We start from the raw sequence: 13788 nt of genomic DNA, 5'->3' as shown, positions 1-13788 counted from the left end.
AATTCAAGACCGAAGAAGATGAGATGCACGGAAATGCTGATCTCTCATTTTAGTGGCGCTTGAAAATGTGAAGTTCTTAAAAGAGTCTGAAATCTCTTGCAAGCCAAGCACAAAAATCCTTGAAATCTTAGAATTCAACCTCGTTAGATCTTTGAATTTCTATGTAACAGATGACATCTTGCATCCCATGGTCCTGCTTCTGCTGTCTAAAAAGGATGAGAATTATTAGAATATTCCCAGGCAAGACTGGAGTAAGGAGTAAATGAATCAATGGAGAACATGCATGGACACAACTTTGGCTGGTCATGTTTTCCTTGAGATATTATCGCCGAGAATACTGTATTTTAGACAGCCTACTTAACTACGATCAAGTTGGCAGTTATTCCTCCAAGAAACAAAGAATTTCCAAAGGAACCATCTCTTTAATTATTCGATATTTATTGGCTTGCTGATGGATCATGTTCACCTTTTCTTTCCCTTATAATTCTTGCCCTATTGCCGATTCTCGGCGAGCCTGTCTGCTTCCTGATTGTCTCATGACATTGCTTCAAAATTACATCGATTTAGATAAGCCTCTTCGTTTCTTTTCTTTTTAATTAATTGGGGATTTAAATAGAGTAAATTGAATGTAGGAAAATAAATTAAACACTATTCGACAAACGTTGCCGTTGAAATTGTATTTTATTTTTTTTTTGTATTTTTTTATATTTTTAATGTTTTAATATTAAAAAATAAAAAAATATTTTAATATATTTTTAAAAAATTATAATCTGTCTCATCTGATTTTTAATATATTCAAAGCTTTATTTCAGTGAGTATTTGAGAGTGTTGTAATTTTTATTTTTGGATGTGTTTTGAAAATATGTATTATTTAAAAGAATATAAAATCAATATTTTTAGTATTTTTTTTATAATCTTGGAGTATTTATATTTAAAAAATGATTTTAATATTTTTTAAAATATTTTTTTTAAAAATCCTCATCATAATAACAAACATAACCTTATAAAATTATCACATACAACAGTCGATGTGCCAAAAAACACGTGAGCCCAGTAAATGCCATTTAAGAAAAGGGAACTAACAGACCGTATATTGGCCCTACATTTGATCAACAAAAATAAAATAAAAGGGTCTTTACATGGATTTATTCGAGCATGTCCAACACCAGCGAGTCAACACGATCTCCATTTTTCTCTTTCTTGAGGTCTCAATTCAAATAAATTTAGATTTATGGATATATTAGTCGCTTTAAAGTAAGCACATCAGAAACTGCCCCACCCGGCATGGCACACAGCTTTCCTTCTGAAACATGGCACATTGGTTTTTTCCTTGGAGACAGAGGGGTGGGTGGCTACCGGCCGGCGAGGCGAGGGCGAGGACGACGTCGGGAGGTCTCTGTACAATTTAAAATAAGAAACGACTAATCGACTATTAATTGAAAGAAATAGGGCTGGCCAAGCTAGCCACTGGCAGCTAACGCGGCTCACAGGGATCGAAGCAGGTCAAACGATTCCTAACCCTTCATTACTGGAAGGAGAATCACAGTCAAATATTGCTTTTAATCTTCAAGTGATGATCTTAATCTGTACATGCCACGTTCTCCGAGGAGTGGATCTCGTTGTCTCACTGCTAGTTCCAGTTAATAACACAAGTTTTCCGGCTGTTCTTCCTTATTCTTGACTTCTCTCTACGGTCAATATATAATATATTATATGCTCTGTCAGCTTTATAGAACCTCTAAGAACGGAAACTTAATTTATAACTAGAATCATAGCAGAAAAATCTACTTCTTACCTTCATTTTTTAAATAGGATCGTCGTGTGATGGCTTAAGCTGTCAAGAGGAATCTCACTTTAACCACTTTGCTGGCGTGAGGATGCAAATAACATGATAGTTTAATTGCACTCCCACCATGAAATATGACTAAGATTTCTCTGAATTGAGCGAATAACATGATAGTTTAATTTTCTTTCTAAATCACGAGCACAAACCCGCGAAGAATCTCAAACCCGGAAATTTATGCTCGGTTGAATGAAAAAAATATGGAATTAAAAAAACATATATTTTTTCCTCTATTCTCTTAGAACAACGATGAATAACCAAAGGGGTATCCCATCAGTTGTGAATTGAAATATGCCCAATAAAATTTATTTTAAAATTAAAAAGGGTGTCCTGTAAGAACCACTTAATTTGTCCTAAGAATACAATCGCTGCTAATTTGTTCACGTTGGCTGGAAAGGTTATTCCTTGACAAAAATCTCAATTGTTTCAAGAATACTAGAAAAGATGCACTTAAAAAGAGTCATCAACAAAAAATAATAAAAAAATAATTCTGTTACTCCTTTTGCTTTGGACGCGGGGCCACTAGGAACGCGAAAATCACGCTGCTTTTACATTTGCCCTTTCTTTACCACAAACAAGCTCGAAAACAGGAGCTTTTTGCTTCTACTCCCCGTTATCCCATCATTGCCCATTACTGCGACTTAACATCAAAAGGACTAATTCGTCCTTTTATAAATAGGCGCAGGGCATTTTTAGATTATCTTATGCTATAAAAACAATTCCTTCCTTCTATTATCTAATAGACTAATATTATGAGTCAAACATTTACGGCGTCTCAATTTTTCTCCACTTGTCCAATTAACCGTTTCAGAATATATTTTTTTATTTCAGAAGTGTTTTTTTTAATTAAATTAAGTTTTATTTTTTATTTTATTTTAAATTAATTTTTTTTATGTTTTTATATCATTTTAATATCACGATGTTAAAAATAAAATTAAAAAAATAAAAAATATTATTTAATTATATTTTTAAATAAAAAAATATTTTAAAAAATAATCACCAAAATACAAGTAAATTCTTAAAAGTTTATAATGTTTTTTTCACACATTTTATTTTTAATTAGCGGTTCCTTGTTAAAAACCTATATTATTTAAATGTATGTTTAGTAATATAATACATTATATGTTTTTAAAATAATTTTTAATTAAAAATTTATTATATATATATATATTTGATATAAAACATTTAAAAAACCAATTTAATATTTTCATAAAAAAAAAAAAACTTTAAAAAATAAATTTAAACACCCAAACAAAGACTACGGCGCCAGACCCCCCCAGTCAACACATCACTCTCTTATCTCCTCCTCCTTCACGTTCTCAATCAATGCTCAAAGGGACCCACCACTCTAACCCTGAAAAGTCCATCTAGCCCTTCTACTCAAAACTCCCTCCAGGACTTTTTCATATCACCTAAATTCCCTCCCTCCCCAATTCCTACACCACCACCTGTCGCAAACAAACCATAAAAACACCACATAGCACGAGAAATCCATCAAACCACAATCAACTCTATCATTATTTCTCTATAAAAGATTTGTTCAGTCTGCACCTCTGATTCTCTCCCCTCCTCTCTTCCTCTAGTCTCATGGCTTGCTAATAATTCCATAAGTACAAAATACCGCAACTCTCTAGTTTCCACCCAAACCCTCTTCTCTTACCAGGTCGTCGTCATGGATAACACCTATTCTTTTAATTCATACCCAGATTCAGGCGACTCGTCCCCTAGATCTCGTGAAATCGATTTTGACAACCCAACACCATGGGAAGACCAATCACAACAGCCTCAAAGCTACAAAGCAAAGTTCATGTGTAGTTATGGAGGCAAGATCCACCCACGTCCGCACGACAACCAGCTTGTTTACATGGGTGGAGAGACCAAAATCCTCGCTGCTGATCGAAACATCAAGTTCTCTGTCATGATAAGCAAACTCTCTGCGCTTTGTGGTGACACCGACGTGGCCTTCAAGTACCAGCTCCCAGGTGAAGATCTTGACGCTTTAATATCTGTTACTAATGATGATGATCTTGAACACATGATGCACGAGTATGATCGTCTCTATCGTGCCTCTGCTAAGCCTGCCCGCATGAGGCTGTTTCTTTTCCCGGTTAACCCGTCACCTGCAAGTTTTGGCTCCGATGGTGGCAGATCGGATCGGGAGCGCTTTGTTGAGGCTTTGAATTCGGTTCCGAGTCAGGTTGTTGAAGCAACCAAAACGGCGGCGAATAACGTTGATTTCTTATTCGGGCTAGATAAAGGAGCCCCGCCGCCGCCGCTGCCTGTGAAAGTGCCGGATTTGCCTGAAATCCACGCTGGGCCGGGTCGTGATGATCGGGTTATTGGGTCGGATCCTTTGAATTTGCAGGCCCAGTTGCAGAGAATGCAAATTAGAGAACCTGAGCAGCAAGTTGGGTATAATAGAAAAAACAGCGATGAAAATCTGGTTGGTGGTTATGCTGCTGCTGGCAGTGATTATTACATGCAAAAATTGCCTGAAAGAGCACCTCCTGCGAATTTGCCTGTGACTATGCCACAACAGGTGACCGCTTCACCAGGTTATTGGTCCGAGAAACAGGCTGCCGGAGGCGGGTTCCCGGCAGCGATGACCGTGACCACCTCACCGGGTCAAATGGAGCAACCCGTTTATGTGATACAGGGTCCAAGTCCAGGGACTGTTTATCATGCACCTCCCGTAATGCGACAGGTTACCGGACAAACCAGTCAGGGTTATTACATGCAAAGAATGGGCGGTCCAGGTCACGGACCCGATGTTTACCGAGAGCAGCCGGTATATAATATGGTCCCACAACATCAACAGCCCCCACCACCAATGGGTCCAATGGGAGTTGTGAGGCCTAGTGGGCCGGGGGTAGCCATGCCGGATTCCGGATACGCGCAGATGGCTTATGATAGTACGGTTGGTAGGCAGGTTTACTATGCTGCGGCGGGTGGTGCAGTTCACCAGCAACAACAGCAACAAATGCAACCACCACTACAGTATCAAGGGGTTGGTGGTGGTGGTGTAGCAGTAGGTGGTGAGATGAGACATGGTGGTGGTGGCGGGCCATTGGGTCCAGAAGCCAAGGTTGTTACAGCAAAGGTTCCACAGGCTTCTGTGTGATTATGGGTAAATTAAAGATGTTAAATCATGATTACATATAATATTTATATTATAAGATATTATAGATATGTCCTTCCGATTACAGTAAATGTTGTTTTTTATGTCAAGATAAATGTTGGGGTTTTGTACACTGGTGGTGGAAATGAAATGAGTTTATTATCGTTATATCACTAGTAGTTTGTTTGACCCTTGTTAATTGTGGTTTTTTCCCCTGATTGGTCGCCCTTAATGCTATTATCTTGTGATTGGTTAGATTTGTTTAGTTATCTGGTGTAGACCAGTCAGTATGGATCTACCAGTTCGATTTTGATCCAGCAACGTTATCCGAACACATCCCTTAATATCTTACAAATCTAGTTTTCTCTGTGCAAGTCTAGTTCAGGTTATAGCAAGTTTGGTGTCACTCTCATTTGTTAGAAGCTCTGCCAGCTTTTTCAACGAGATGCCAGTGGTCCTTGCGGACTTTCCTTCCTCCTGTGCTTCTCCAATCTCAACTTGGCCATAAAAGCTATATATTTTATAATTTATAATTTTTCGTGGTTCTGATTTATGTGTTGACAAGAAGGGCAGTGACAGTGGGTTTCAATAGCTTTCTTGATCCCTCTAATATCATTTTGTTACCGGCCCCGGATTATTATTCCTTTTACTTAATCTGCTATTTACCTCCTTTTCCTAGAGATTCCCCTCTCTTTCTTGTTATCCTTCTGGAATTCTTTCGCCTGTAGAAAGTCATTACCCCTTTTCTCTAAAAGCAATCCGATCCTTTCGTCTTAGTTTTATGATCGATCTTTGAATTTGGCCTGAAACGGGTGGTGGATGATATCATAATCTTGACATTTACCTTGCGGGAGAGAGCAGTTGTAGGCATTATTGACAGGCCAGTAATGTCAAGAGTTAAAAAAAAAAAAAAAAAGTCTTTATTGAGCGGCTTCAATAATGCATGGAGATTTATAGGAAATTGAACAAGTTTCAAAACCTGCACTCTATAGGAAATTGACACCTAGTCGTCTTTTGTCAATGCTGTCACTATTATTATTGGATTTTCGAAACAAATGAATTTCTTACACTTCACTGCAAGAATGGAAAGGAAAATGTATCTTTGGTCGATTAGCTACCAGCCTAGTATAATTATACTGTGGTCCATTTGCAAAGAGCTTTACTCTGGATTGATCTTGACATTATTAATTAAAATTTCCTTTGATTATGATAACTACCTCATTCACATGGATGATAATGCGTGTGGATATTGAATTCCAAGTGTGTCTTCATTATTGCAGATTAATATAGAATATGAGATCGGAGGATCTTTCATTATCAACAGACGATACAAAATTCGCATGGATCCAATTTCTGCCCGAACTCAAAAGATCCTCAGCTGTCTGCAAGATATCATCTCACAAGGCTTCTAATCTTAACCTTCAGGTTTTGTCCCCCTCCAAAAAAATCATAGGTTTGATAAATTATCTGGTCCTGACATGACATGTCATTTTCCTCGAGTGCCATGGGCACTGTATGTTGGTTGACAGACGCGGAGGGGTAGCCAGATGTTTTTGTTCTCATCCAAAGAGATTCAGATTTAAAATACAAAAATAATAATAGAAATTCCACAGACAAGGGTGCAGTTTTTTCCGAGTGATGATCAGAATGATGACCCCCCAGCACCACCCCACCCTCGTTGTTTCTTTGAATTGAAGTGTAAGAGAAGGCAGAGTCTTTATCCAACACTAATATTTTATCTTATATATTTCCCTAGAAACTCCATCTCCAGCTTCCCACTCTAATGGTGGTCCCTGGTCGCTATCTGGTGACCTTTTCTTGAGATGGCGTGGCGCCAGTTTACGTGGGGATTGCTCTTGTTCGACGTTGACTGCAAAGTTAAAACGAAAAGCCAGCCTGGGCGAGGAAAAACTATTGGGTCTTCCCGGCCCATATGCACAAGTCATCTGCGTGGGGTTTTTTATGCCTCTGCTTTCTGGCTCGTATTTAGCAGAATCATACAAGTTTTATCATGAGATACACCAATTTCAATTAAACTTGAAAGCTTCTTCGGTTTAACAAGTGTTCAAGGACACACCTCTTTTCTTAACCATCAAGACTCGAAAATACAAGGTGAGATACAAAATATTTATAGATAAGTCCAGTTTAAATAATTCTCCAAGATTAATAAACTATAACTCACATCTTTATATCTCTTTTTCAGAAAATTTCAAAGTTTAAAACTTTTTTTTAGTGTGTGTATATGTATAACAAGGTTATTTGAAGGCCTACAAGAACTCTAAATAGTTTTTTGTAATTCAATTACAAAATCCATGTAAATACATTTGGCAAACATGGTTTGAGTAAGGCTACTTCTCTAACAGAAATGATTAAAGATGTTATTTAGATTATTAGAATCATTTGTTAATCATTAAGCAAACTAGTATGAGAATATTTGTGCCATACCTTAGGGATGTTACAAAAAAAAATATTTGTAATTAAGGATGTGTATGTTTGTTTTTGTTGTTGCTGCTTTTTACTTTTAGTGTGACGCCTACCATTGAAAACAAAAAATACAGCAGTAAAAGCATGAATTTCTTGCTTTTACTCTTTTAATTTTTATATGGAGGGTTGTATCTCACAATAAATGCAAAAGTAAAGGCAAAAACAAACATACTAGATGTCCGGGATCTTAATATTTATTTTATTAAAAAAAATAAAACTATTTACATGGTTCAACGCAAGTAATGCTAGTATTATAGACTCTAAATATAATTAAAGCATGGTGAAAGCACTTGTAGGCATCGAAGTTGATCATGTATTTCAATATCCAAGTGGCATAAAAACAAGATTTATGTGTTGGATAATAAGTTAATTTTTTGGTTTTAGCAATTTGATTTATTTTTCTTAACCAAGATGATTAATTCTTAGTATTTGATAAGTCAAGGTGACTGATGACTTGTACTTGTAATATGTTCATTTTTGATAGATTTAAGGATTCTTCAATCCTTAAGTAATTATTTTTTTAAAAGAGAAAGTGCAATGATATTTTAAAGAGAAATGCTCTAAAAATATATATGTAATAGAGAATGAAGATCATAAACCTAAAGTTTGAAGGATTTGCAGGGTATATATAACTCATAAGTCTTGCCTTTTTATGAAGAGGATGAGCTGAAATATAATTTCCTTTTAATAACATCAATAGGGGATGATAAACCTGAATTTAACATGTCTAAAAAACTCCCTTAAAAGCCTAAAAACCCATGTTTTAAAGTAATGTGCTTGGACCCAACTCTTATGAACTCAACCTAGAAAAGAGCCTAGCTCTCATAGGATCAACATTGAAGAAGAGTCAAATGTCATGGACTCAACCTAGAGGAAAAGTCTAGCTCCTATAAGCTTAGATATATTTTGGATTTTAATTTTTCTATATATTTAAGTGTTAAGTCTGGAAACTCATCAGACTTACATATACTTGAACTTATAATGTAGGTGAGTTTAAGAATATTTGCTTATTATTATGTTGAATTCTTTTAAATATAAATTTAAATAATATATATATAATACCTTGATTAAATTATATATAAAAAAATGTTTTATTAACTTTTATGTAAAAATAAATAAAAATGAAGTCACCCGTACTCTGAACATTCATTAACAATAATACTGCAATAATTGCAAACCACGATAATGTACTTCCAATTATTTGCACAATCTAACATGTACATGGGCGGGGTTTTGCACCGTACTTGCTTAATCTACATAAAATGATGTTTTGTTTACATGCTCTAATTGTATTTTAAAAAAATTTTTAGTTTTTTTATTTTAAATTAATTTTTTTATATTTTTAGATTGTTTTTTATATGATAATATCAAAAATAAAATTAAAAAAAAAAAAAATATTATTTTAATACATATCTAAATAAAAATCAAATATTTTAAAAAAGTTACAAAGAAAAAAATTCAAACACAACCTTCAGGCGTTGCTTTATGTACTTTGATCCTCTGCTACTTAAAATTGGTGTCGCGTGGATTTAGAATTTGAGATGTTGGATTTAGACCCACCCTATATTCTAAAGTCTTTCTGTTTGTAGAGGAAGCTGCTCAAGACCCTTCACAAGTATAATAAACAGAGCTGAAAGGCATGCTATGGGCTTCCAGTAGATATATTCATTTCACACATCAATTTTATCATATCTGAAAAACGAAGTAGAAGATGACGCTACTAGATAAGGTATGAACATTCATATCTTTAAGGGTATAGTTTAATTGATTAAGTTCTAGGTTTGCTTCTTAAAAATCACTAGTTTGAATTTTATAAATCTTAGAGCCACTAAAAACTTACATAATTGTTAACTTTAGAACCCATGAGATTATTGGAGATGCGTATAAACTTATCATGAACACTCATATTAATAAAAATAAATCACATTAATAATAATAATAAAAAAGGTATGTACATGCATACAGATGGATGTGTCCAAACTTTGAGCTATATGGGCGGCAGAGCCTGCGAAATAAAAGATACAGGTTGTTTTACAGGAGGAAAAGGAATAAAGTGAAATGGAATAGCTTGTAAAGTGGTGAGAACATAACTAAGAGAATCATCTCTTTATAGATACCAGTCACCCTAGAGAAAGAAATTTTACAGATACTCAAAGCTCTGTGCATGGTAAATTAATAGCACTCCAGCCAGCAATAATTACCAGAAACATAAACAGAGGTATCTTTTCTTGATCATCCCATGTTCCACCAAGTGCTGTAATAATCTGGGAATGGATTGAGTTCAGTTGCTTGTGCTGAGAGAAGGGGAAAAAAGGGAATTCCTTCTGGTTATTTTGGTATACCTTGTCATTTTGTTAAAATGTAGACAAGTCTTGCTGTGTGCAAGGAACAATTGCTTTAGGGACCCGATATTCTTGATGAAGCTCATTGATAAGATCTTACAAGCCGAAAGCTAATGTGAAAGCTTTTCATTTATGTAAGGAACACTTAGCGATCATTATTATTTATACCTGGTTGTTTCCACGGTTGAATTTACACTTTTTTTTACAAAAATTGTTTTACTTCAAATTATTTTCTGTGTTTTTGTATTAGTTTGATATGTTCATTTTAAAAATAAATTTTAAAAATTATTTTAATATATTAAAAAAGAAAAACACTTTGAAAATTACCAAACAGAATCTTAATAGGAATTTCTGTCTATTTAAGGAAACCTGTAAAGTAAACTACTGCCTTCCAGTTTTACAGGCCCCGTTGCACTGCATATCTATCCTACCCCAGAATCCACCGGTTAACACAGTTGAACTAGCTAGTTATCTTTTTAAAAAATACGTTCACATAGTTCATTAACATTTTTAATCATCACAAAAGGAGAAAATAACAGTTTGAAAAGGAACATATTCCAGTTCATCTGAACGCATAGTTTATACTCTAGTAGTGCTAGACTTGAGACATGCGTCTCTGGAGCTTTCAGTTCTGTTCCACACTATATATTCCTTTCAACTTTTTTGCATATATTAAGACGCCACACGTCTGCCCACAAGTCCAATCTTCCATCAACTCTTTCTGGTGTTGTGTTCTGGGTTTTGTCTTGGCATTATGAATGACCCCAAGTATGGTTATCCTTACCCCCCTCAAGGTATTGCTTGTTTTTCTTTTCTATTCCTCTATGAAAGAGAGTTCTTTGTCGTCGTGTACAAGTAGTAATATTTATGGTACTTGCATGTTGCATCACATACAGGTACATCACTGTCACCATTTAATCCTAAGTCATGGATTGAAAACTTTTTTCTCTGTCATCAGGCTAGAAAAGATCATCTAATCTTAGTCTCGACGGTTAGATGATGGCTTCCTTGCTAGCAAATTAATTTTACAGATGAGCAAAATAAAGCTACAGAATCAAATGGGTCCTATTGAAGTTATGCCCACCATTTCTTTTTGAAAATTTAGTTTTTTCTTGACCAGAATAGTAATGATGCAGGGGTTTATCAAGGACCGCCTCCCGTGATGGCGCCTCCTCAATATTATGCACCACCACCACCACCGCAACGGCAAGTAGGCTTTCTAGAGGGATGGTATGCTTTCTTCATTTATTTTCACTCTGAATATTGCTACATACACATAGACTCTGTAGCTTGTCATGTTGATGCTCTAAAGATTGTCCTTTTTATGGTGTATGTGTTGCAGTCTTGCAGCTTTATGTTGCTGCTGTCTCTTGGATGATTGTTGCTGTGACCCTTCAGTTGTACTTGTCACCTAAGGACGCCTGTGATTATACGGCACAAAGAGTTTGGATGTTTTATATTAGGACACGTGTAAGGGTCTTTGTTGATTATATAAAACTATTGATTGATGAGTATGCGATATCTTTCGCCATCTTTTATCAACCCGTTTTATCTTTTTGGATGAAATTTATCTTCCATTGATCATGGTGGATCCTTCTAGTACATGTTTGTGCTAAGGATTTAGGGCTCTGGCACATCCAAGATGTAGTTTTTCCATCCACTTCTTATATCATTACAATTAATACCAGATGGCACACTCTTTTGCACATGGATTAACAGCAGGAGTGGTAGAAATGAGATGTAACTGACGTAAAGAAGATCTGAAGTGCGAAGAAAACCAACACTCATTATCTGCATGAATAGCTCAGAACTTTGTTCTGTAGTTTGCTAGGAATCAACCATGAACTTTATGAACATCGCAGAATCAAATAACCTATCGTGTAGCAGTTTATGGTTAATTCGCGAGGCCAAGCCCGCTCCCCCCAGCAAAATAAAAACTTGGCAAAGCATGTTGCCGTAGATTTACTTCAATAAGAATCTGAAGGGCCAAGATGAACCAACTGGCCGGTCAAATCCAACATGGAAAGCAATAGCCTTGAGCCTTAACATCGGCAACAAGCACCTTAATTTGAATGTAGGATATATCAGTAGCATTTCCACATTTAGAATTATACTTCTGTTTTGACAAGTTACAACATACGAACACTTCCAGATTTTCATTCCAAATAATGTTACCATGTGATTGAGCTCGGGGAGTACTCTGCAATGTGTTTCCGCTCTAATGTAATAAAGTAACTTCCACCACCTGTGACCTCAATAGCTTTCAAGGATTTGTTGCCATACAAAGTTTCTCATCTTTAATTAGACTAGACTAACGCTGCTGTAATATATTTTACGTTTATCCTGTATTATTAGCACCTTATCTATAATTCTGAACTTCGGCCATCATATCCAACCTTAAAACTGAGGCCAGCAGGAAGGCGATAAGTCCCTGCTAACAAATGTATGTGTTTAATACTGCCTGGATTGCTATCTCTGCATCCATCAGGGTAGGGTGCCATAGCACTATTCAATTCACCCCTAGCAACTTCCTGCGGATTCCTGCAAATGACAGCAGAATTTCTGGGTGTCTAAATATTTAAAATCTCGAAATGCTTTTAGGAGGACTCTGGTTTCTCAAAAAAATTTACGCTTTCCTTGCTTTCGATCCTTAGATAGGGTCTCAATCTTTTTTCTCCATGCTTAACATCATAAATAATTAATCAGCAAATGTCTTGATTCTGCAGCAATGGTGTAATTAAGCAGATTTGGCGGTGAAGTTTCCATAAGTTGTGCCCTTTCAAATCAGTTTGCCCTGCAACAATTGATGTTTCATGGAATCAGTGCTCTCAAAATATCTTTAAATTTTTTTGAGGCATCTGAGTTTGAAAATTGTCAGATTCCTTACAAATCTATTGCCTGTCAATGAGCATACTGGAAACTTAAGATCTTTCTGTCGAGTTCATTAACAAGAATGTGGTATTGACCCTAACCACTTGTCCCCCAGAATAGAAACATGGCTTTCTTGGCCATTTCTTCAAATCAAACACCTAAATCAAGCAGTTCACATCATTGTTTCCAGACAATAAAGAGATGCATTTAATGCTTGTGGCTGCACAAGAATTTTGTTGAACCAAATGAATTGTGCATAGCACTTCGTTGGTGTGAAACTAAAACAGCACAAACACGGCACTACATATGTGGTTGTGATTCAAAAACCTCCTTACCTGAGAGAGAGGAAAAGAAAGAGAATTGTTAGAGGAAGTGGGGTTATCTTCTTCGTATAGACAACTCAACCAACATGAAATTTGGAGCAGCAAACCTGTGACAATTTCGTCTATGCCTCAGACCCATGTATAACATCTAATCATTAGGGCCCTGGAAAGGGAACCAAATGTCACGGGACCAATTTATTGTTCTATCACCATTGCCATTGTACATACGGCTCCTCTCATTGAAGAAACAGAAAAAGAAAGCCAGCAGAAGAAAGGACCCTTTTTCTCCAGCTTAGACAAATTCACCAAATTTGGGCTGAAAAAGATTTGTGAAGCATTCTCTAGTGGCTGTATTGAGTTCATCAAGAGAGTTTAAAAATGGAAGAAAATAATATCGCCATAGCTGCTTCTACCGTTTTTTTCCCTGCACAATATTAGAAATGATAATTTCATTTGAATTTGATGGATATTTTATAGACGGTTAATATTGATAATAATGACAAAATTGGATTTTGAAACGTGTTATGGATGCTGCTCTGTCAAACAATAACCGCCTGAAATTTATTTATATCTATAAAGTTAATTAAAATTACAACTCTATCATTAGCTATATATAAGAGTTTAGGGTTCCAGGAGAGAAATAAATAAAAGAGGCCTCGAAGAGAAATGGGCTTTTACTCTTCAATTACCTGAAACTTCTACCAAGCTAAGCGATGCTAAACCCAAGAATCTCCGAAGCCTGGTCTCCAACCTGGGCCGCCCAATCAAAATTCTCAAATCCTTGTGTCTCACAGCCATTTTTATATT

At 35.9% G+C, this 13788-nt stretch overlaps 1 protein-coding gene and 2 long non-coding RNA genes across 3 annotated transcripts; 2 read left to right on the top strand and 1 right to left on the bottom strand.

Moving 5' to 3' along the window:
• Positions 1–1511: 1511 nt before the first annotated feature.
• Positions 1512–2648, bottom strand: LOC140955918 (uncharacterized). Its single transcript, XR_012170678.1, has 2 exons — positions 1796–2648; positions 1512–1688 (listed from the first exon to the last, which is right to left on the bottom strand). It is a non-coding gene; the product is annotated as an uncharacterized lncRNA (long non-coding RNA).
• Positions 2649–3287: 639 nt separating this feature from the next.
• LOC118048605 (uncharacterized) lies at positions 3288–5129 on the top strand. Its single transcript, XM_035058369.2, has one exon. It carries the CDS (start codon positions 3516–3518, stop codon positions 4962–4964), a length of 1449 nt encoding a protein of 482 aa, XP_034914260.1. The 5' UTR covers positions 3288–3515; the 3' UTR covers positions 4965–5129.
• Positions 5130–10395: 5266 nt separating this feature from the next.
• Positions 10396–11329, top strand: LOC118048606 (uncharacterized). Its single transcript, XR_004687502.2, has 3 exons — positions 10396–10581; positions 10924–11017; positions 11130–11329. It is a non-coding gene; the product is annotated as an uncharacterized lncRNA (long non-coding RNA).
• Positions 11330–13788: the final 2459 nt, after the last annotated feature.

The sequence above is a fragment of the Populus alba genome, chromosome 9, assembly GCF_005239225.2.
Source record: "Populus alba chromosome 9, ASM523922v2, whole genome shotgun sequence".
NCBI classification, from domain to species: domain Eukaryota; kingdom Viridiplantae; phylum Streptophyta; class Magnoliopsida; order Malpighiales; family Salicaceae; genus Populus; species Populus alba.
This window is presented reverse-complemented; position numbering and strand designations above follow the sequence as displayed.